At 61.9% G+C, this 23,050-nt stretch overlaps 1 protein-coding gene across 2 annotated transcripts in view; it reads left to right on the top strand.

The window, feature by feature from the left end:
- BSN (bassoon presynaptic cytomatrix protein) overlaps nt 1–23,050 on the top strand; it is a 93,991-nt gene that overhangs the window by 66,149 nt on the left and 4,792 nt on the right. For both annotated transcript variants that reach the window (XM_075432874.1, XM_075432875.1), the window contains exons 4-6: nt 11,698–12,132; nt 13,585–20,172; nt 20,871–22,983. In XM_075432874.1, the coding sequence (XP_075288989.1) occupies nt 11,698–12,132; nt 13,585–20,172; nt 20,871–22,983 (9,136 nt within the window). The remainder of the gene's footprint in view (nt 1–11,697; nt 12,133–13,584; nt 20,173–20,870; nt 22,984–23,050) is intronic.

Raw genomic sequence — 23,050 nt, forward strand, 5'->3', positions numbered from 1 at the left:
ACAGATGTCTCCTCCAGCGGTGCCTCCACCCAACATCCCAGGACCATGGGAAGGTGGATTTGGTAGGTCTCAGCGGTGGGGCCCTGCGTACCCTCAGCCACCTCCATGTGGGGTTTTTGGTCTCTGCTGATGTAGGGTTGTCTCCTAGGAAGATATTCTGATTGCTTTTAAAGTTTTGAAAGCATTATATGACTGTGCAGGTGCTGCAGGACATCGGTTTGGGATGTCGTCAGCTTCCAAGCCGTACAACTGCTGGCTCCCCAACACACGTTGAAGACAATCCATTGTGATCATGAAATAGGTTCAAACCCCATTTGCCGCTGCTAGACTGGTTTGGGGACAAGGAGACTGGGGACTGAACAGCTTGTAATGGGAAGGAAGCTGAAGCTCTTGAAGATGCTGATTTTCTTCTGGTTTGGAAGTGAGTGGCTGCTGCCTGATAGACACTTCGAGCTCTTTGCAATTTAAAAGAGAGCAATCAGACAGCTCAAATCTGCTTTTATCAGATGCAGAAAATTACTAGTTGGAAGGCTGGGTATTTTAGTCAACACTAGTGCCTATGAAAAACCAAGGTTTTGATTAAATAAGACTTCTCTGATAAACTTAGCTTTTCTTGGATTTTTTTCTGTTCTGTTGGAAAAATGAATAGAATATTATATTTGTTTTCTGCAGACTTTTGCCAGGTTTCTCTTTGCAAGCGTTATTTTGCTGCAAACTTGAAACCTTCCGCATATGGGTTTGAATGGTTCCTGAAGAGACAACAGTGATTTCATCCAATGTATGCATGCAACAGCAGCGTGGCCACGAGAAACACCTCGCTCCTGCACCGTGCCGATGCCCCGACGGGAGTTAAGATCCATGGGGACCAGGGTATGGGCTCCGCTGGACCCGACATACGTCTCCTGGGCGTTACTGCGGGATTATTGTCATGCAGCTGGTGTTTGGAGAGCCTTCTGCTGCTGTTAACCTTGGCTGAGAAATACATCCCGATAATGGGGACTGTTAAAGATAAGGCTGCCTGGCAGGCTGATAAATCTCGTTAAGGAGTACTACATCACGGAGTAAATTACAATGCATGGCTGGATCGATTCAAACAAAGATGAACAATATATTATTTCTTTATCAGTAGGGGAAAAATAGACTCCTCTGCCTCTGCGCTGGTGGGTTTTAGTGCTGACTGCAGAGCCGAGTCGTGAGGTTAGCGGCGGGGATGCTGAGGAGATGCGGGTTCTCAGCAAGTGCATCCCCAGCAGCGCTGGAGGAGTCACCCGGCAGGGTCCTTGGGGAGGGTGCACTGGGAGCAACTGGTCTCGTGTGGACAGGAGTGGGCGGGAAGCTGGGGCAAGATGGAAGGCAAGAGTCACGTCCCTCTCTTCTGTGTGGTTAAATGGTGGTCATTGCAGCCTGGCCTGTAATGACTGTGAATGATCCAGACAGCTTTATAAGCGTCGCGTTGGATCAAAATGGGGAAATCGGAGCTTCTCTTCCTTGGGACAGCCATAGCTAATCTTTGAAAACCAGACCAAGCCCTCTGCTGCTTTAATACCATTGGCTGGATTTTATTGCGAACAGAAAATCTTCTTAATTCTTCATCCATTTGGATCCAGTCTCTCGGAACTGAGCTGATAGTTAATTTAGCTTTTTGTCCGAGATAAAACAGAGAGAAATAGTAAGGTTCAGTGAAAAGGAAAGTGAAAAGCGCTTTCAGCATCTGAGACTTGCTCTCCTGTTCTTCCTATTTTTCTTACTCTTTGTGATTTTCCTTTTTCTTACACATGCGGCGCTGCGTTCGTGCGTTTCTTCCCACGAGGGCACCCTCAGGGGCCCAGCCCGGGCGCGTTGCCTCTCCCACTGCTTTGAAAAAGTGCTCCATCTTGGGTCTGTCCCAGGCCAGAGGCAGCTTCATCTCCACCGGCTTGCTGCAGTAGGGGACATCAAGTAATGGTCAAGGTAGCAGAAGGTGCATGGTGGTAGCCCATGGCTGGGAAAAAAAGGGAGCACATCCAGATGGAAAATAACAACAGAGATCGATGAGAATCAGAGCTGCTGCCCAGCGGTGGCAACCCTGTGAAATCAAGGCTGTATTTGATCTGAACCAGAGTGCTGAGGGATGACCTGGTGCAGAAGGTGGTGGGGGAATTTGTTGGGTCAGAGTGAGGATGAGTATTTCTGGTGGTCACGTCTGACCCCAAAACTAGTCTTCTCTTCTTCAAATAGTAATGCAGAGGATGTCCCATGGGGTGCTTGGCCTCTGTGTCTCACCTCCTCACCATCTCAAGGCAAACTGGCTTGCATTCATCTCCACTGCCATTGCCATGCTGGGTGATGGCGTCTCTGCTTCCCGTTCCTGACGGCTGCTGGTTTGCCGCTGGATGCATGCGTTACTGCAGAAGCGTGGCAGTGACACCGATGCTCAACAGGCCATGCCCAAGGCGATGGATGCTCACCCACAGCCCTGGGAATTGGTCCCGTGGCTTTTAGACAAGCTAAAAGCATCAAAGTGCTCTCCTCGATATCCTACTGATTTTTTGCAATGTTTTTTTTTTATCTAATGAACTGGAAGGAAATATGTTGAGTGGGGAGGGATGTCTATATATATTCTGCAAAAGCACCGGTTTCCAAATTTTGGACAGCTGTGTACCCGTTTTTAGCAGCCCCTTCACACAGCCCACACAGCACCCAGGCTCTCGCAATCGGGCTCGTTTGGAAATATGCTTCCTTGATTGCAAAATAGTTTCAGTCCTTTGACTGAGAAACATTCTTGCCGTTCGAAAAGATTTTTTTTATTTTTTTTTAAGCTCCAAAAATACAGAAGGTGCTTCCTGCTGCAGCAGCTGCCCTAGTTTTGGAGGTGGTGGAAGACGGGCAGGGATGAGCTGGGGGAGCCTGGCTTATGGCTACGGCCGCACAGGGGTGCGGGTGCTGAGATGCTCCGGAGTTGGGCTCTGCCAGGAGCTGCTGGCCAGGGGTGCTTCGGCTGGATGCCAGGGCCGGGGGTTATTCTGGGGTCCTAGCCGGACGATCCAAACTGGTTGCCTAAGTGGCCTTTGGCATCCAATTCAGGCGTTTCCGAGCGAGCTTGTTTCCCAGCTCCGTGGAATGAAATTGTTTGGGCCCAACGGTGAAATAAGAATACAGAGTAGTAGTCTAAGCTTGACTCTAACACTGCGATTCCTGAGAACGTGGAAGAGTTGGTGGCCTTCTCTAGCCTCTATCAAGCCCAGTTTGGGCAGGACCCTTGCTGGGAGCCCCGGGACAGCTCCGAAGATGGCAGCGCAGCGCGTGCCCCTGCCCGCGGGTCAGCACCCCAGAAAGCCCCGCGATTTCCTGCAGATCTCCACTCCTGCCACCAGAGGGGCTGCCCGCGACAGCAAGTGTAGAATCATTAAGGTTGGAAAAGTCCTCGAAGATCAAGTCCAACGGTCAAACTAGCACCACCATGCCTGCTGAACCATGTCCTGAAGTGCCACATCTACACGTTTTTTGAACCCCTCCAGGGATGGGGACTCCGCCACGTCCCTGGGCAGCCTGGTGCAATGATTTACAACTCTTTCAGTGAAGAAACTTTTCCTAATATCCAATCTGAACCTCCACTGACGCAACTTGAGGCCATTAATGGCCTGACCCCGGGGCACGGCCGCTGGGGTTTGCAGCTGGGCGAGAAGCCGCAGGTGGTCCAGGCTGGCCGTGCTGGTGGAAACCACGTTTGCAGCTCTCCTGCGGCCGCAGAGGCTCGCGCCGCTTTCTCCCCACCATGGGAGCATTCGCCAGCCCAGCCATCGGCTGCTGCGGTGGAATAAGCTGGACTTGGCAAGAGCACAGCTATTCCTCGAAGGCGAGCGGAGGGGAGCGTTGCTATTACTCATCAGTCAAAGACTTTCAGCTGGAATAATCCTCGGCTGGCTATGCGGTGTATCGACCCGCGGGGTGGGAGGCTTCGAACGCCGCGGGTGCTATTTCTCCAAGCCTCGGGCTCTGCCGTGGAGGGCTGGTGCAGCCCTGCTGCAGCCGGGAGCAGGGAAGGGAAACAACCCCCGGCGTGAGGTATGCGCAGGGAGCAGGAGCAGGGAGAGCCGAGGGAGGAGGACGCTCCCCGGCGCTGCAGGAGCAGGACCGCGATGGCCGCTTCGGCACCTGGCTGTTGTCCAGCTCCCCGCCTCTGCCCTGCCTCCCCGTGGCGCCGGTAACGGGGATGGGTGGTAGGGCAGACACCGCTGCTGCTGCTCCAGGTCCGCTCCGGGTAGGTTTGGGGAGGGGAGGGAGCGCTGGTGCCAGACACGGCGTCTCCCATACGGCTGCCATGGAGCCGGCGCTGGGAGCTGCCGCTGCCCACGTCCTTCCCTTCCCTCCCGGCATGGCTGACGGCAGCCCCAGTGCTCAGCCATCGTGTGCAGCTTCTCCCATCTTCTCTTTCTGTGTCTGTTTTCCAACTGAGGGAGGTCCCAGCACAGAGGAGGAAGACGGATGGAGGGGAGCAGATGGGAGGCAGAAAACGAGCCCCGCGAAGCAGAGCTCATCCCAGCAAGCTCATTACCCTGTGCCTCTTTTAATCACGTTATTGCAGTGTGAAGGCCACCGATACGTCGCACACGTCTAAAACAGAGCTGGGGAGGGATGGTCGGCTCCGTCAGCCTGAGAGAGGCCACAGGAACAGAGAAGAATAGGCTGATGCTAGAAAACACATCCCTGGGTTGCTTGGTCAAATGCTATATTTAGCAAGGGATTGAAATAACTGTGGTGGTTTTCAGCTGGGCTAATCTGTGAACTCTGGTTGCGCTGATACTTGCCCAGTTGACGGTAACGAAGTCAATTAGCGCGGAGCAGTTGGCAGCAGAGGAGACTCTGCTGCAGGAGGTGTGTGCGGTCCCCTCGCTGCGTGTCCCTGCGGACGGTCCTGGGAGCCCGCGGCTTGGCGCCGGGGGAGCGCTGGCTCCGTGCTGCGCTGCCTGCGACGGCCTCCCAGGATGGTGGGCAGCGGCTCCCCGGGGGGCCCGGCAGCACCCCAGCTCCCCGGCCGGGCAGGCGTCAGCACATGGCCAGTCGGGCTCCGGAAACACGACCTGCTCCGCCGAACGCCGTCTGAGTCACGTTTAGCGCTTCATTTTTATTTACAGATTTTTATACATATATGTATATATATGCATGCATAAACTTCAGAAGCAGCACGCGTATGCCGGCGTAAATGCAGTTAGCAAGCACAAGCGCAGGCAGCTCTGCATCTAGCTTGAGTGGGATTGTGAGGGCGTTTTTAGGGGGAAAAAAGGCACAATCAGGGCAACAGCACACGCTGCGCTTTCTGCCCCGTCGTGGAGGCGGCTGTCCCGCAGCGGTGTGTGAGCACGCGTGTGTGCGCTGCCGGCTGTGCCTGTCCCCAGGGCTGCCCCTGCCTGCCCACTTCCCCCGCGTCCCCTTCGGTCTCAGTCCCCTCCTGGCACCAGGGCCACCAAAAACCTCTCCGGTCCCTTCCCACCGCAGGCACGGCTCCGACAAGCCTCTCCTGCGTTAGTTCCATCTCGCCTCCCGATCTCTGGCGCTTCCGCCGTCGCGGTGCGTTTCCTCGCCCTCATTTCCAGTCCTGTCGCTGTCTCAGCCTCCTAGGAGAGATAAGGGCTGGGGCGGAGGGAAAACCAGGCCCGTGGCTGCGTGCTGACAGCACGCGAGGTTGAAACTGTGCTTTGTGGACGTGCTGTTGTCGGGACCGTGATGGGCATCCTCCCCTCCGTAGGCGAGCATCCCGGAGAAGCGCCGGCCGGCATGGGTCGGCACGCTCCCCCTCACCTCCTAAAACTGCAGGGGCCTGGTCGAGGGGGTTTGGCAGAGGTGCACGGTGCCTCCGGGTGATTTGGAGGGGCTCGGAGAGCTGAGCTGGGAGAACGGGCTGAAGCCGAGGGGGAGCAAGCACCAGCCAGCGCTCGGGCAGCAGCATCCGAAATAAATGAGCACCGGGATTTGCCCGGAGAGGCTGCTGGCAGAGAGAGCATCCTTGCCGAGGGGAGGGAAGGGCACAGGAGCACTTAGGGGATGGAGAACCTGCCAGCCAGACCCCAGGCACTGCCCGCGATGGGTCTGAAACAGCATCCAGTGATCAAGCATGACTCAGTGCCTTTCCTTTAATGCCGTGCTAAGAACCAGCCACAGTACGGGCAGAGCTGCGGTGCTCTTAGCAGAGGGATGCTGAGTGCCTGCGAGATGGGCTCACACAGCGAGATGCCCCCGTCTCTGCGGCCGGAGGGTGCGTGGAAGGTGGCTGCATGTCAGGAGCTCTCCCAAACGGGAGGTTTCCTGCAAGGGGGCTGAGAGGACCGCTTAAGAGGTGATTTTATGAGGCTCTTGTTGTTAATTTGGATCTTGATTCAGATACCAGAAGTGTTTTCCATATTTTCCAGGCACCCATCTGTCACAGTGATGAGCCCTGCACAGTACTTGTCAGCAAATAAATGAAATATTCTTGTGAGATTCAGTGCATTTAATGCTGGGAGATGAGATCTGGCTTGCGAGATGCTTATACCTCATACTGCTTATCTTATTTTGCACAGATTTTTGTCCTGGTATTTTAATAGATATTGTTTAGATTGTGTAAAATAATACCCTGGAACACAAATAACCAGGCAGAGTCCTAGGGATGATATTGAGGGGAGAGGTTTGCACTGGGTTGAAGGCCACGTCCGTGCATCTCCCAGAAGCTGGAGACATGGCAGCAAGGATTCTCGAGGGTGACAAGGACAGTGGGACTGGCAGCCAGGAGCTAGCTGGGGAAGCTGGGAAGCCTCTGGAGAAGCCTGGGAAGCCTCTGGCACTGCCAGCTCCCACCAAGGCTCTCAGACCTCCGAGCTGCTGAACAGGAGGTTCATGTACAGCCGAGATGTTGGAGCTCACCGGCTCCGTCGTTAAAAAAAACCGCAGCGGCACTGGGGGATTCAGCATTTAATTAACTTGCCAAGTGGTAACGTTGACCAAAATTACGCGGGAAGAATTCTATTTTAGTTAATTACAGTTTTGTTGTTGCCCATTAGTAAATTCAAACAATTGCAGGGTAAAACCCGGCCGAGGTTGGCGAGCGCGGCCGTGGCCACCCACCAGCGGATGCCGGAGCCTGTGGGGAGCCGGGGGTGCCCCCGTTTGCAGACTCCTCTGCAAATCCTGGTGGTTTGGGGGCGAGGAAGGCTGGGAGCCAGAGGGGTCCGGGCAGTGACCCTCCCAGGGTGCCCTCGCCCCCCTGGCCTGCCCAGCTCCCTGCCAGTGCCTCTGTGTTTGAGACGGCATCTCAGGGACGATTTGGTTTCATCCCTCTCTTGAATTATTGATGCTTTCCTTCGCCTGGAGCCCGCTCTGCATCCCGGCGGCATTGCCTGTGCGCGGTTAAACCCCCCCGTGCCCACCACCACGGTGCCTTCTCGGGCAGCAAACCTCGGCGCCAAGCAGGGCCCCCTCCCCGCCCTGATCAGGGCCGTGGTTTCCAGCAGCTTTAAGCACGGAGGCTCAGACAGGCACGGCTGTGCCAATGCCGTAAGCTCCTTACCTGCTTCCCACCCCGGCGAGGGCCACCCTGACTGCCTGGGCATCCAATGGTTTGGACGTGCAAAGCACTAAATACAGCCTAATTATTATTATCTTCGTGGGATCTGGTTAATCTCGGTGGGGATTCACAAACTCTCAGCAAATCAGCCGGTCGCCGAATGTTGGCTTTTTTCTCAGGGGCGGCTTAATCCCGCTGGCCGTGTTAGCCGGGGAATGCCCGCAGCCAGGTTCTGCGTGCGGGGCAGCTGCTCCAGAGCCGATCCCTCTGAGAGGGAGCAGAGGAGCTGCAGGATAACGGAGTGCTGAGCCGACAAGGCTCCGGGACCGCGGGCGAGGGACGGGTCATTTGGCACCGGCAGAGCGTGGGGGGCGGCGCAGGGCCGGGAGATGCCTCGGGCGCAGCGTCTTCACCGAGCCCCTGCGTTTTCAGCCTCCAGCAGCGTGCTGGGTGTCCGTGGGGACACAGAGGGCTCTTAAAGATGGGGACCGAGAGCTCGGAGAGGTTTGCCAGAGATGTTCCCGCTAGACGTCGGTGGCTTTGCTCGCCTCCATCTCCCCGCAGCCACCACGGGCAGGATTTCTTGCCCCGCCAGGCAGCTTGCAGCTCCTGCTGCGGGAGGTGTTCACTGCGGCAAGCGCTGGGATGCGATGGCAAATGCTGCGCCGGCTGTGGCGGCACGGTCTGTGCTCACAGGGTACACACGGCTCTGTGCGGCGCTGGGTGCTGGCGGGGATGGGGGCTCTCCCATGGCTTGGGAAAACTCAGTTATCCCTTTGCTGGTGCTCTGCCAGCTGAGGCTGTGACCGCACGGTGATGTTCCACAGGGGTTCGGACTAAAGCGCAGGGTGCTGTACTGTCTGCAGGGGCTCCCCGCCACGGGAGACCTCACAGAAGCCAGGAAGAGAAAATGCAAACTCAATATATACCAGTCTTGGGTGTCTCCCGGGGCTTGGCCGGCACCTCTCATGGCTGGCAAAGGCTGAGGGCCAACTCTGCCTGCGACCTTCCCCAGTTTCTGCCTTCCCTCTGTACCTCAGCCTTGCTGCCTGCTGTGAAAGGCAAGGGGCTTTTCAGAGCAGAGCTCCACAATCTCTTTTGGCAGGGTTATTTTTACCAGATATCATTCCCTTATCGGCTTCCCGGTGCTGTCCCATGAAGAATCGAGCTGTCACATCTGCAAGAGCAGGATGCCGGGGGGGCTGCTCAAACTGGGGCAGCTGCCAAGAGGAACGGCTGCGGAGCCACGTCTGGAAGGAACCTGAGGGAGGATGTTCAGACTGATCTGCGGAGCCATCAGATCCCTGTAGCACGGATCAGTCCTGTGGTCTTGGAGGACCCCTCAGCCCCATCCTGACATGGTCATGCCAGCAGGTCCTCTCCAGTGGTGACTCTCCTTGCCTGCATGGACTCAAGGAGGTGCCACTGGGGGGGCACGGGGTCTCCGGTCCAGCCTCCCGCGCAGAGCAGGGCAGCCACCAGCACAATGGGCTTTGTATAGCAAAGCCTTGAACCCCCTCCAAGGATGGAAACCCCACGGTGCCTGTCCCAGCCTGCACCGCCACCTCAGCAAAGGGGCTTTTCCTAACGTCCACCCTGAACCTCTGCTCTTGCAAGGCACGTCCATCTGTAGCCAGGTGAACCTAGACAAAAGGAGTGTACTGATCTGGGAGGCTACACCTTTTGGAGGGTGTCCTGCCCTCGTGGTTGTCCCAGCAGGGCACTGGCCGGAGCATGTGTGACTCCTGCCTCCCCGCAGGCACAAGAGCCGTCTCCTCGGAAATGACCTGACTGGCATTTGGCATCCGCAGTTGGCATTTGGTGGCCACCGCTGGCCTTCCATGGTCATCCTTGGCTGGAGTTTTGCCCTGGAAAGGGAAAAGTAGCTGTGCCCATCCCCTCATCCAGACCTTCCCAACCAGCAGGGTCTGGCAGGGAGGGACGTCACGAGCGTGGGCAATGCCCCCTCCAGGGAGCAGGTCAAGGGCCTGGACAGGGCAGGCTGGGTCGTTCAAGGTAGGCTGATCTTCTCCGGTTCCTGCAGGACCAATCTGGGAGCTGGCACGATGGCATGGCAGAGAGGGATGGGCGGGAGCTGAGCTGAGCTCTGCCCCGGCACAGCCAGCCCATCCCCTCGGCATCGTGCCTCCTCCTCGCTGCTGGCATCAGGGAGGGAGCTCTGGTGAAGAAAACGGGACTCCTGAAAGGAAAATGAAAGGCCATGCATTTCTGTGAGGCAGGGATTCAATTTGTGTCACGCAATCACGTTCCCTTCTGCAGTCTGAAATAATTACACAGCGGAGCGGGGCGAGGAGATCTGATTCAGAGTCACAGGGACGAGAGCGATTTCTGAAATAAAAGAAGACAAACGCAATCATTAAGATACAAAAGGCTGCACTTGCCCCTTAATTAGACTTTCTCTTTGATTAAGCAGTAATTAAATATTACCATGCTGAAAGGGATTTTTTTTTATGGCCTTCCGAAGTCCTAATGTGTTCTTAAGATGTTTGTGTGAGGAGCAGGGGCTGCTGCAGGGTGGCGGAGGTGGGAGGGAGGACGTTGCACGCCTGCCCCTCCCGCGCAGAAGAAGCCCTCCTGCCCTGCTGCTCCCTGGAGAGCGTGGGCTGGAGGGCTGTCCCTGGTCCACAGGGCTGTGCAAGCGAAAACGTGTCCACGGGGAAGCCCACTACTCCTGGCCACCAGCAGCTGCAAAGCATCTCCAGCATCTCGTCAAAACGTGGGGATGCCTGGGTGTTGGACGTGGGTGCCAAGCCCGTTGTGCTGCTGCCGTCTCGTAGGGGTGTTTTTTAGAGTGGTAGGGCAGAATCATGGAATCATTGAGGTTGGAAAAGGCTCTTAAGATCATCGAGTCCAACCATTAACCTAACACTACCAAGTCCACCACTAAAGTGCTATGTCTACAGGTCTTTTCAATACCTCCAGGGATGGTGACTCAACCACTTCCCTGGCAGCCTGTTCCAATGCTTGCTAAACCTTTTGGTGAAGAAATTTTTCCTAATATCCAATCTAAACCTCCCCTGGTGCAACTTGAGGCTGTTTCCTCAAGGCCATTTATGGTGAACCTCATCTTCTACATGGGGACCGTGGCCTTTGTGGCCCAGGAGACCCGGCTGGCTTGCAGCCCCGGTCCCAGGCTGGTCCACCTGAAGATGAAGACCACCTTTCCAACAGCGTGACAGCTTCTCTGCGGCCGGCTGCCCCCTGAGGTTGGCCAGCCCGAGCTTCGGGAACAACGGGTCAGCAGAAGAGGAGTCTGGGGACAAGGGCTGGGAGCATATCAGGCTGCTAGCAGCAAAAATGAAAAGCTATAAGATGGTGAAACATCAGAAGGGAAGGAAATGTCAGGCCCCTATTCCTGGACATTCCTGAGTGGGTAAAAATAGCCTTGGGCGACCTGGGAGGGGAGGAAAGTGCTTCTGATCTCTTAACGCAGAGCCCCTGCCGCAGCCCCGCGGGCTCTCTGCCACTCACAGCCCCGCTTGCGAGCTGCTTTTTCCAGGCCATAAAGCGACAGCTCTTGCTGAGAATTTCACTCGATGAGATTGTCTTGTTCTTTTCCCGCACAGCGTGTACTTTGGGTAATATCTTTGGGAAATTTTTGCGTACTTGTGTATCCAGTATTTTCTGATAACCTAGAAAAAAAAGATCCTGAAGTATTATGATTATGTTATTAAACCTGTATTGTATCGAGGAAAACAAATCAGAGTGAGAAAGAAACTGTGTGGAGCCTGAGAAGTGTTAAGCTACGTCAGTAATCTGCCTTCAAGCTTTAACTTCATTTAAAACCGAAATACCGGCAAGACTGGAGGTGAAAAAAGCGGGTGATGCTGAGGTGTCGCTGGGGAGAGCGTGAAATCCCAGTGTCACGGCCGTGGTCCCTCTGGCTGAACGCCACTGTGGTCTGGATGAGGGTAGGGGTAGGTGTAGGCTGGATGGTCGGTCTCTTCTGCGTGGTTGGTAGGGTACGGACGGCTCCAGCGCCGCACGCCCCTCCGCAGCCCGCGCTGGCGTTTCGGTACTGGCCTCTCTGAAGGCGGCTGTGCGGTTCGAGTCATTTGCACCATCACCATGCGTCCCATCGGCTGAACCTCTTGGGGTGGTCCCTGCCGGGGCGAAGGTCCCAGAGTTGTAACAGAACCTCTCCTTCCTGTGTTTTGCAGAAGAACGAATGGCTGTGCTTGAACTGCCAAACTCAGCGGCTGCTCGAAGGCAGCCTCGGCGACCCTGCCCCGATGCCGCTGCCTGCCCCGAAGCAACCGCCCACGGGCTCCCCGCGGCACCAGCCGACAGCCGCCGGCCAGACGCAGAGAGCCCCCGCGCCGGCGCCCACCGAGCCAGCGGCACCTCCAGAGCGGCAGCCCTCACCCGCGAGGAGCCTCCGGGCTGCCGAGCCGAGCAGGACCCCGAGCCCTGCCCCTGCAGAGAAGAAGCCCCCGGCACCGGCAGAGGAGAAGCCACTGCCCAAAGCTGCCCCAGAGCTTTCCAGAGCTCCTGAGAGTGCTGCGCCGAAGGGGAAGAGCGTGACCCCCAAACCCGTGGTGGAGGGCAAGGAGAGCCGGGCACCCCCCGAGGCGCCGCGGGTGAAGGAGCAGGAGGTGAGCTCTCACCGCGCGTCCGGCTCCGAGCATCCCTGGGGACTGCACCCCACCCAGGGCTGGCGTGGCACTGAGCCGTGCCTCCGCCGGTGGCCGTGCGCCGAAACCGGGGGGTTTATTCCACGTCAGGGCAGAACCCGGGTTGTGGAGGCCATGTGCCTGGGGAAATGGCCTTTTGGGAAAGCGCAGAACACTGCTGTCTCAGCGTTTCCAAACCGCTTAGGCACCTCACGGGCTCTAAAGCGGTGTGCTGGTATTTGTCTTCTTTTTATTAGCATTACGTGAATCTGGGCACAATGCAATAATTCAGGTCATCTTTGGCCTTTGCATTTGTTTTAAGATAACATAAGGGCAGCTGAATTTGTCGTTAAGCGGAAAACTCGTTTCACATCATTCCCTGTTGCAGCAGCAGGCATTTTTTCAAGCTCCCCATCCCCGCTTTTTAAAAATGCAATATAATTTGGGGAAACATTCGGCTGTGTTGGGATGGTTTTCCCCCACAAGCAACCATCCCAGCAGCAGCAGGCACAGCCCCCCGTGGGGAGGGGACGCAGCGGGAGGTCCCCACCAGCTGGGAGGGGACGACGGCCCCCGGGAAGCAGGCTCCCCGCATCCCTGTCTGCTGGTGCTTCCGAAATCAAGTCAGGTCCGCAGTGCCTCCGCGCTGGTGGGGTGACGGGCCCAGCCGGTAGCACCGGGGACGGGCACAACGGCACTTCCCCACGGCTCGGAGGCTTGCCCCCGCGCTGCCTGACTGTAACGGCCTGTTTATTTGTGCCGGCGTCTAACGAGAATCCCGGAGACCAGCCTGCTTCTGAAGGCTGCTTTGCAGGGCTGTCAGTCAGGGAAATTAATTTATTAAAAGGCAGCTGTCCCCCACGGCTGCTGCTAGCGAAGTCTCTGTCCTCTCGGTGCTGCCGTCCCAGCCTGGCCTGGCACCGGGGCACGAGGGCTGCCCCCTCCCCAGACCCCCCCATTACCGGTGCTCCCGCTTGTCCCCGCGCAGGCAGCTCTGCCCTCGCACCCCTCGCTCAGGGAAGGGCGCATGCCCATCGGTACCCCGAGGCTCAGCGTCTCCAGGCAATGGGTAGTAAAAAAACCGAGATTGCCATTAGGCAGCCTCCTCCTGTGAGTTCCTGGGGGAGATAATGCTGATGGGGCCCCGTCTGGCAAACATATTTATGAGTCCCACGACACCTTTGCCTCCGGAGACTTTTGCTGTGCTGTCCCCTGCTTGCAGCACGCCCTGTCACCTGCCTTCATTAGCGCGCAGACAAATTGCTGACGAGCCGTTGCAGGGGGGGATGCGCAGAGACCCCCAGCCTTGGTGCTGGGCTGGCTCCCAGCGCTGCCCAGACCTCCGGCGTGCTCCCCAGGGCGGGATTTGGGGGGAGCTGGGGGAGCGGCTCCAGAGCCACCCGGGTCTGACGCTGTGCTCTCCCCGGCCCGCAGGACGGGAGCAAGCCTTACCCTCCGGACCTGTCCCGCAGCCCCCAGAGCCTGAGCGACACCGGCTACTCCTCCGACGGCATCTCCAGCTCGCAGAGCGAGATCACCGGCCTGGTGCAGCAGGAGGAGGAGAAGCTGAGCGGCACCGGCCTGGCCGGGCAGAGCCCCCCCAGCCCCTCTGAGCTCACCAAGCTGGAGAGCAGCATGCGGCCGCTGCTGGAAGGTCGGGGTGCCCCGCCAGAGCCCGCCGAGCGCGGCAAGGCCAGCCCGGAGGCGCGGGAGGAGCAGCGGCAACGGCAGCGGCCACGGTACCTCTCCATCACCCCCGAAGCCTTCGACTCGGACGAGGAGCTGGAGGACATCCTGGAGGAAGATGAGGACTCGCTGGAGTGGGAGAACCAGCGGGAGCGGCGGGAGAGCGCGGAGTCCTCGGATGAGTTTGGCAGCAAGCTGCGGCACGACTACGTGGAGGACAGCAGCGAGGGGGGCTTCTCCCCGGTGCCCCCCCAGCCCAAGGGCCGGGAGGCAGAGGCAAGCGACGAGGAGTTCATGCGGAGGCAGATCATGGAGATGAGCGCGGAGGAGGATAACCTCGAGGAGGAAGAGGAAGAGGAAGGCTACGGGCGTGCCAAATACAGCATCCCCAAAGCCGGGCAGAAGGCTGAGGGGGAGAAGGGCAAAGAGCCGGCGTCAGCCAAGCGGCGCCTGCCCCACAGCCCTGGCAGCCTGTACAAGGAGGAGAGGAAGGAGCTGGAGGCGGCGGAGGGCGACGACTTGAGCACGGCCCAGGGAGGGCTGCGGCGCTTCAAGACCATCGAGCTGAACAGCACGACTGGGTACGGCCGGGAGATGGAGATGGGGCAGGAGGCAGATACCAGCCTGGACCGGGAGCCCGAGCTGGAGATGGAGAGCCTGACGGGCTCCCCCGAGGAGCGCTCCCGGGGCGAGTACTCCTCCACCCTGCCAGCCACGACGCCCAGCTACACCTCAGGCACCTCGCCCACCTCCATCTCCTCGCTAGAGGAGGACAGCGACAGCAGCCCCAGCCGCCGGCAGCGGCTGGAGGAGGTGAAGCAGCAGAGGAAGGCTCGCCACCGCTCGCACGGCCCCTTGCTGCCCACCATCGAGGACTCGTCCGAGGAGGAGGAGCTGCGGGAGGAAGAGGAGCTGCTGCGGGAGCAGGAGAAGATGCGGGAGGTGGAGCAGCAACGCATCCGGAGCACGGCGCGCAAGACCAAGCGCGACAAGGAGGAGCTGAGGGCCCAGCGGAGGAGGGAGCGCTCCAAAACCCCCCCCAGCAACCTCTCCCCCATCGAGGACGCCTCCCCCACCGAGGAGCTGCGGCAGGCGGCGGAGATGGAGGAGCTGCACCGCTCCTCCTGCTCCGAGTACTCGCCCTCCATCGACTCGGAGGCCGAGAGCTTCGACGCCGTGGCCTCCAAGCTGTACAAGTCGGGCAGTGAGTACAACCTGCCCACCTTCATGTCGCTGTACTCCCCGACGGAGAAGGGGGACAGCGGCCCCAGCCAGCCCGCCAGCAAGCCCCTCAAGAGCGCTGAGGAAGCCTACGAGGAGATGATGAGGAAGGCAGAGATGATGCAGAAGCAGCAGGTCCAGCAGGCCCAGCCGGCCGTTTCCTATGGTGGCACCTACCAGCAGGTCAGCTACCGCGGCACCGAGGGCCAGAACGGCTTCGAGTACCAGTACGCCGGCGGCCCCGCGCAGCCCTCCCAGCCCGGCTATCCGAGCGCCCTGCCGAAGGCGGGAGCGGTGTACGAGGAGATCCTGCAGACCTCGCAGAGCATCTCCAGGATGCACCAGGCCTCCTCCTTCGACCTGGCCCTCGAGCAGGGACAGAAGGCGAAGGGGCAGGAGGAGGCGTACCAGGAGAAGCACTTCCTCAACGCCGAGAGCGCCTACGCCGACCTGATGAAGCAGAACGGCGGTCCGCTCACCCCCGGCACCAGCCCCACACAGCTCTCTGCTCCCGTCTCCTTCGCCACCTCCGACGGCAGCGCGGGCAAGGCCATCCCCGACGTCCGGGTCACCCAGCATTTTGCGAAAGAGGGGCAAGACCTAGCCAAGCTCCAGAGCACCCCGGCAGTGCCCAGCCCGGCATCCAAGGCTGCTGCCGCTCCTTACGCCTACAGCAAAGGCGCCAGCACGGTGACGACGACAGCGAGTGGCCCCGGGAGCACCCTGCGGAGCTACAGCTCCCCGGCTCCAGAGACCCCATCAGTAGCCAGCAGAAGCTACAGTCTGGCAAAGAGCACCCTCAGCTACGGCTCGCAGATGGAGGACACCGGCAGAAGCAAGGCTGCAGCGGAGATCAGCGTGCAGACGGCCAGGGAGAAGCTCCCGGCTGCGAGCGACAGCAAGCCCCCGCCGCCCAAGACATACTCCTTCTTCAAGAGCTCCAGCCCCCCGCTCTCGCCCACCTCCCCCACGCAGAGTCCCACCCACGCCGCGAAGGCCACGGCAGAGTTTTCCACGCAGACACAGAGCACCCTCCTCCCCTACGAGGGTCCCACTGCCGCCGCCGCCAGCCCTGCCGCCTCTTCCCCCATGGTGGCACAGGGGACGCAGACGCCGCACCGGGCAGGCTCGCCGCGCCTGGCCCGGCAGCCCTCCTCGCAGGACTCCACCTTCATGCTGATCACGCTGGCGGCCGACGCAGCCAGCCAAACCAAGCCAGCCAGCTCCGACTCCTTGATGTCCCCCACCTCGTCCCCCACCAGGCCGAGCCGGCAGCTGCCGGCACACGGCTACAGCCAGGCGCCAGAGCCGCCGACGGGCGCCTACGTCAGGGCACAGCCGGTGAAGGATCACACCCAGAAGGCAACCGCCGTGACTTCAGCCACCGACGGCATCGCGGGGCTATACGGCTGGGGAGCGCTCCCTGCGGAAAACATCTCCCTCTGCCGCATCTCCTCCGTCCCCGGCACGTCCCGGGTCGAGCCGGGGCCCAAGGCACCGAGCACGAATGCCGTGGACTTACGGACCGCGCTGAAGTCAGCCCCCATCATCATAACGGACCAAGGCATGGATCTCACCTCCTTGGCCACCGAGGCCAGGAAGTACTGCCTGACCTTGGACCACATCCCGAGCCGGCAGTCCACCGCCATCCAGCCCTTGATCATCAACCTCAACGCCCAGGAGCAGCCCCACGCCATCATCGCGGCAGCCAGCACTGCCGGCCTGGCCATCGCCTCCCCCATGCTCCTCTCGCAGCCCAAGCAGCCCGTGGTCTACGGAGACCCTTTCCAGAGCCGGGTGGACTTCGGGCAGGGGACCGGGAGCCCGGTGTGCTTGGCACAGGTGAAGCAGGTGGAGCAGGGCATCCAGACAGCCGCTGTCAGGGCCAGCGGGGCAGCTGGCGGCAAACCTGAGCCCGCCGCTCCCCCCCAGACCAAGTTTGCGAGGTACGGCGTGCCAGGCCAGATGGTGAAGAAGGACACGCTCATCACACAGACTGGCGGGGCGCAGAACGTTGGCGGCCTCCAGCAGCCCTTCCCACTGGAGCCAGGCTCAGAGCTGTACCGCACGGTGCCGGTGGAGCTGAAGAGCCAGAGCCCTCTCCTTGCCCTGGGTGGCAAGAAGTCCCAGGTGATGATGGTGCAGATGGAGGAGGCGGTGGCCAGCCCGGTGACCAAAGTGCTGAAGGAGGAGCCGCCGGCAAATGTGCTGGACCTCACGGGTGTGAAGCCGGAGAGCCAGGTGGCCTGCTGCGACGTGGTCTACAAGTTCCCCTTCGGCAGCAGCTGCACCGGCGCTTTCAACCCCACCTCCAAGATGCCGGAGAAGAAAGCTGGGGAGGCAGCGGTGCCTGGCCGGAAAGCCGCCGGGCCCCTCTACGGCAGCAGAGAGCCGGAGCTGCCGGAGACTTTCCCCTACCGGGAGCAGCCGGCCGTGGCACCTGCGCTCTACGAGGAGCAGAAGTTTTACCCCGCCGGCGCCTTTGGCCGCCTCTACTCCTCCATGTCGGATACAAACCTCTCCGAAATGGGGATGAGCTACTACCCCGTGAAGGGGGATCAGCCCTTCCCCTCCCCAGCAGGCGACGGCGCCGTGGACCTCAGCACCATGAAGCACTCCTACAGCGTGGGCTTCGCCGAAGGGGGTTACCTGGGCCAGGGGCTGCAGTACGGCTCCTTCTCCGATCTCCGTCAGCCGGCAGAGCTGCTGGGCCACCCACTCCCCATGCGGAGATACAGCTCAGCCACCAACCTCTACTCCGACTACCGCTTCTCGCCCCGAGGGGACCTGGCCAGCTTCCAGGAGTCCAGCCTGGCCCACTACAGTGCCACCACGGCGCGCGAGATCAGCCGCATGTGTGCCGCCCTGAACTCCATGGACCAGTATGGCGGCCGGCACGCCAACGGCCCCGACCTGCTGCCCTATGGCCCTGGTGCCGGGCCGGGGGGTCCAGGGGGCCCCGCACCCCCCAAACCTGGCGGGATGTACAACCCCACCTTCCCCGAGGCGCGGCAGGGCTTTGGCAGCCTGGCGCAGTACAACGTCCCCGGCGTCCGCCTGGGCGCCGTCCGACAGATGTTCCCTCCCTCCGCCACGGTGCGGGCCGCCGACGGCATGATCTACTCCACCATCAACACGCCCATCGCCTCCACGCTGCCCATCACCACCCAGCCGGCCTCGGTGCTGCGGCCCATGCTGCGCGGGCTCTACAGACCCTACGGTCCGGGCAGCGTGACGGCGGTCCCGCTGGCCAGCCTGCCCAGGCTGCCGGCCGTCACCCCCCGCGTCCCGCTGCCGGCGCAGGGCCTCTACCACTACCCGGCCCCCGGCCGGCCGGCCCCGGCGGCCTCACTGATGGAGACGCCCGTCTACCTGGGCAAGCCCGTCAGCACGGCACCGGCGGCGGCGGCCGGCACCGGCCCCGCTCCCAAAGCCCCCGCCGGCAGCTTGCAGAGAGCGGAGCCAGCAGGGGCTGTCCCCCGCGCCGAGGGTCCCGCAGCGCCGGCAGCCGGCAAAGAGGCCGGGCAGGCGGCCGCGGCACCCAAGGCGCTGCCGGACGGGACCCAGCGGGAGGAGCGGGAGCGAGAGGAGGAGCGGCAGCGCAAGCAGCAGGAGCACGTGCTGCAGCTGGAGCGGGAGCGCGTGGAGCTGGAGAAGCTGCGGCAGCTGCGGCTGCAGGAGGAGCTGGAGCGGGAGCGCGCGGAGCTGCAGCGGCACCGGGAGAAGGAGCAGCTGCTGGTGCAGCGGGAGCTGCAGGAGCTGCAGTGCATCAAGCAGCAGGTGCTGCAGCAGCAGCAGGAGGAGCGGCACGCACAGCTGGCGCTGCAGCGGGAGCAGCTCGCCCAGCAGCGCCTCCAGCTCGAGCACATCCACCAGCTCCAGCACCAGCTGCAGCAGCAGCTGGAGGAGCAGAAGCGGCAGAAGAGCACCTTCCCCGCGCCCGCCGAGCCCGCCGCCCGCCCGCCCGAGGTGCCTGCCGAGCTGCCGCGGGGCCCACCGCACAACGGGCAGGCGTGGCTGCCGGAGGGGCCCGCCGGCCCCCGCTACCCCGCGCCGCAGCGGCCGCTCAGCAGCTCGGCCTCGGACATGTCGCTGCAGGCCGAGGAGCCCTGGGAGCCTGGCCGGGGCATCAAGAAGAGGAACTCGATGCCGCGGCTGCGGGACGCCTACGAGAAGGAGGCGGCGCGGGAGGCCTTCGCAGCAAGGAAGACGGCGGACAGCAGCGTGCAGACGGACGAGGAGGACGGCGAGGAGCGGTACCTGCTGTCGCGGCGGCGGCGGGCGCGGCGCGGCACCGACTGCAGCGTGCAGACGGACGAGGAGGACAGCGGGGAGTGGGAGCAGCCCGTGCGGCGCCGGCGCTCCCGGCCCTCGCGGCACGCTGAGTCCGGCTCCGAGGGCAAGCCGGAGGGGCCGGCTCGCGGCACTGCCAGCGTGGGCATCCAGACCATCAGCGACTGCTCGGTGCAGACAGAGCCCGATCAGCTCCTCCGCGTCTCCCCCTCCATCCACATCACCACCCACGACCCTCGGGTGGAGATCGTGAAGTACATCTCGGCGCCGGAGAAGACGCAGCGGGGCGAGAGCCTGGCCTGCCAGACGGAGCCGGAGCCGGCCCCCCAGCCCGGCGTGGTGGTCCCCCAGCTGACGGTGCCCACCACCATCCCACCCTACTCCACCAACCTCCAGATGGTGAGCACGGGCCCCCTGGACCCCCATGCCGTCCGGCAGCAGACCTTGGGCAAGTTTGAGAAGAAGAAGCCGGATCCCCTGGAAATCGGCTACCAGTCCCATCTGCCGGCCGAGTCCCTCTCACAGCTGGTGACCCGCCAGCCACCCCGCTCTCCCCAGGTCCTCTACTCGCCCGTCTCCCCCCTCTCCCCCCACCGCCTCCTGGAGTCCTCCTTCGCCACCAGCGAGCGCCTGAACAAGGCTCACGTCCCCCCGCAGAAGCACTTCACCGCCGACTCAGCCCAGCGCCAGCAGACGCTGCCACGCCCCATCAAGACCATGCAGCGCTCGCTCTCCGACCCCAAGCCCATCAGCCCCACTGCCGAGGAGGCCGGCAAGGACAGGTTCTCCCTCTACCAGCACCCGCTGCTCCCCGGCACCCAGGTACGTCAGTGCGGGGAGCAACCTTTCCCTTGGGGAACGGCCCCAGGAGGCACCTCGGGACATTTCGGTTCCATTAGTGCTGCGGTAATTCATATTTCAAAAGATGCGGAGGGAGACCCTGGAGCTCGGCGGGCTGCGAGAGCCCATGGAGGTGTGAGAGCTGCTGTGGGGTGGCAGGACCGGGGCCATCCCCTGCCCCCTGCCCCGTGCCCCAGCCGGCTCCCCTGGCTCTCCCGAGGAGCAGCCGCCATGCACAGCTCTGTTTCGGGCTGCGCCGGCTGTCGCTCCCACCTTTGCCAGCACGCACCGAGGTTGCTTCAGGCTGCCAAGCCCCCCCCCCCAAACAGCCCTGGGGAAATTCGTGGGGCGGCAGCAGCCCCGAAGCCAGCGCCCCGAGCCCCGCTGCCGAGCGCCTGAGGACGGGAAGCGGTTCTTTGCGGCAGGCGGCAGCGTGCGGGCGGCCGACCCGGCGCTTGGCCGCCTGCCACCCCCGGTAATTACTCACGGGAAGCGCCCTGCCTGTTACTTCCATCCTATTTATTGCGCTTTTACGTAAACGCTGCTTGCTCGGTGCGTGGGGGCACACGTGCGCAGCGGGCCGCCGCGCCGCAACCCCGGAGCGCGGGAGGAGCTCGGGGTGGGGGGACATGGGGGGACACCCCCCTGCACTGCTGACCGTGTCTTCCTTGGCTTCACAGGTCGGGGGGCTGCCGTCGAGCCCGCTGGCGCGCAAGGTGAAGCGGACGCTGCCCAGCCCGCCGCCCGAGGAGCCCCACGTCCCGCTGGCCAGCCCGGCCGTCCCCCAGCTCTACCTGGGCAGCCTGGCCCCCAAGGCCACCGCGCCCGTCACCAAGGCCAGCCTGCTGAAGGAGCTGGACCGCGACCTGAAGCTGGTGGAGCACGAGGCCACCAAGCTGCGGAAGAAGCAGGCGGAGCTGGACGAGGAGGAGAAGGAGATCGACGCCAAGCTGAAGTACCTGGAGCTGGGCATCACCCAGCGCAAGGAGTCGCTGCTGAAGGAGCGGGGCGGCGGGCGTGACCACCCCTACCTGCGGTGTGCCAGCGACCGCCGCGACTACCTGTCCGACAGCGAGCTGCACAGCCTGCGCCTCGCCGCCTACGACGCCACCGCCCTGCGCCCCGCGCCCTCCAGCCAGTACCCCGACTTCGCCGCTGCCGCCTACGGCGCCTACCCGTACCCCGCCCCGCAGGGCCCGGCCGCCTTCCCGCCGGCGCGTCTCCAGCCCCCCCAGCACCCTGCGGCCAGCACCGCACAGGATGGCTTGCCAGCAGCCCCGCTGCCTGCCTTCGCCTCGCCTGGCACCTTCCCAGCCCCCGGCGCCGCATACCCAGAGCTGGGCGCACCGGGCCAGCCGGGCTTCCGGCCCCAAAACCCCTACCAAGCGCCGAGCGCCTTCACCGGGGCGACCGCTGTGCCCGCGACACAGCCTGCCCTCTTCCAGAGCCTGGCAGAGGTGGCCAGCGGGCACCAGAAGCCACGGCAGACCTCGCTGGCCGACCTGGAGCAGAAGATCCCCACCAACTACGAGGTCATCAGTGCGGTCACCAGCTCCGCCGCCATCCCCGACGTCACCTTCAGCATCACGACAGCGAGCGGCAGCTACGAGCAGTACAAGGCGCCAGAGGCACGGCCGGCCGAGAGAGCCAGTGCGGCGCCGGGGCCCTCGGCCAGCTTCTCTTCCGAGTCCCTCTACACCAGCCTGGAGCAGAACATCCCCCGTAACTACGTGATGATCGAGGACATCAGCGAGCTCACCAAGGAGAGCCCGGCGGTGGAGGGGCAGAAAGTGGAGCCGGCGGGCACGGGCGCTGACAGCCGCCATGGCAGGGAGAAGAGCGAACTGGGGGACGCGGAGGGCTCCAGCCGGCCCTGCTGCTACGCCAAAGCTGAGGAGGAATCCGAGGAGGATGTCTACGACCACCACGGCCCTGACCATCGAGGGAAGAACAGCTACCACCGGGGCGTGGAGAGCAATGGCAGGGTGTCGGGGAGTTCTGCCGGCTCGTCTTACTACTACGGGGACAGCGAGTACCGGCACTCCTCGCGGGCCGACAAGCACGGCGCTGGTGTGGCACTGCCGAAGCATTCGTCCAAGAGCCTGGCACCCGCTGTCGTCTCCTCGAAGCGCAGCAAGCACAGGAAGCAGGGCATGGAGCAGAAGATCTCCAAGTTCTCTCCCATTGAAGAAGCCAAAGACGTGGAGTCGGACCTGGCCTCCTACACGGTGACAACCTCGGTCGGCAGCAGCAATGTGGCCTCCCGGGCCAAGAAGCTGCAGGAGGAGATCACCTACGGCCTGAAGAAGAATGTCTACGAGCAGCAGAAGTACTACGGCGTCTCCAGCCGGGATCTGGTGGACGAGGAGGAGCGGGCCTACTCCGCCGGCAGCAGAACACACTCCTCCGGCTACGGGATGGAGAAGTCCTCTGGCCGGGAGGCGGGCGGCCGGAGCAAGTCCTACGAGCGGGAGGGTGCGGAGCGCTCCCAGAAAGGCGGCTCCAAGCCCTCGTCCCTCGGCGTGAGCCAGAGCCGCGGGCGGGCGCCCATCCGCGCGCAGCCCTCAGAGGAGGAGAGCCCCGTCAGCCCCCTGGGGAAGGCAGTGGGGGGGTCACGTGCCGGGGGGGGACCCGGCCCCCAGTTGGCGGGGGACCCCTGCTCCCAGTTCTGCTCCAGCCACTCGTTGCCTGATGTGCAAGAGCACATCAAAGACGTGCCAAGGAGTCACTCGTACAAGCACGAGGAGGGCTACGGCATGGACGATGCCCATTGCGTGGTCTCGGACAGTGAAGGTAACGGCTCCCCGTGGTGACCACCCCAGAGCATGGCGAATCCCCGGGGCATGCCCGTCCGCTTGTA

The sequence above is a fragment of the Opisthocomus hoazin genome, chromosome 11 (genome assembly GCF_030867145.1).
Source record: "Opisthocomus hoazin isolate bOpiHoa1 chromosome 11, bOpiHoa1.hap1, whole genome shotgun sequence".
Taxonomy (NCBI): Eukaryota; Metazoa; Chordata; class Aves; order Opisthocomiformes; family Opisthocomidae; genus Opisthocomus; species Opisthocomus hoazin.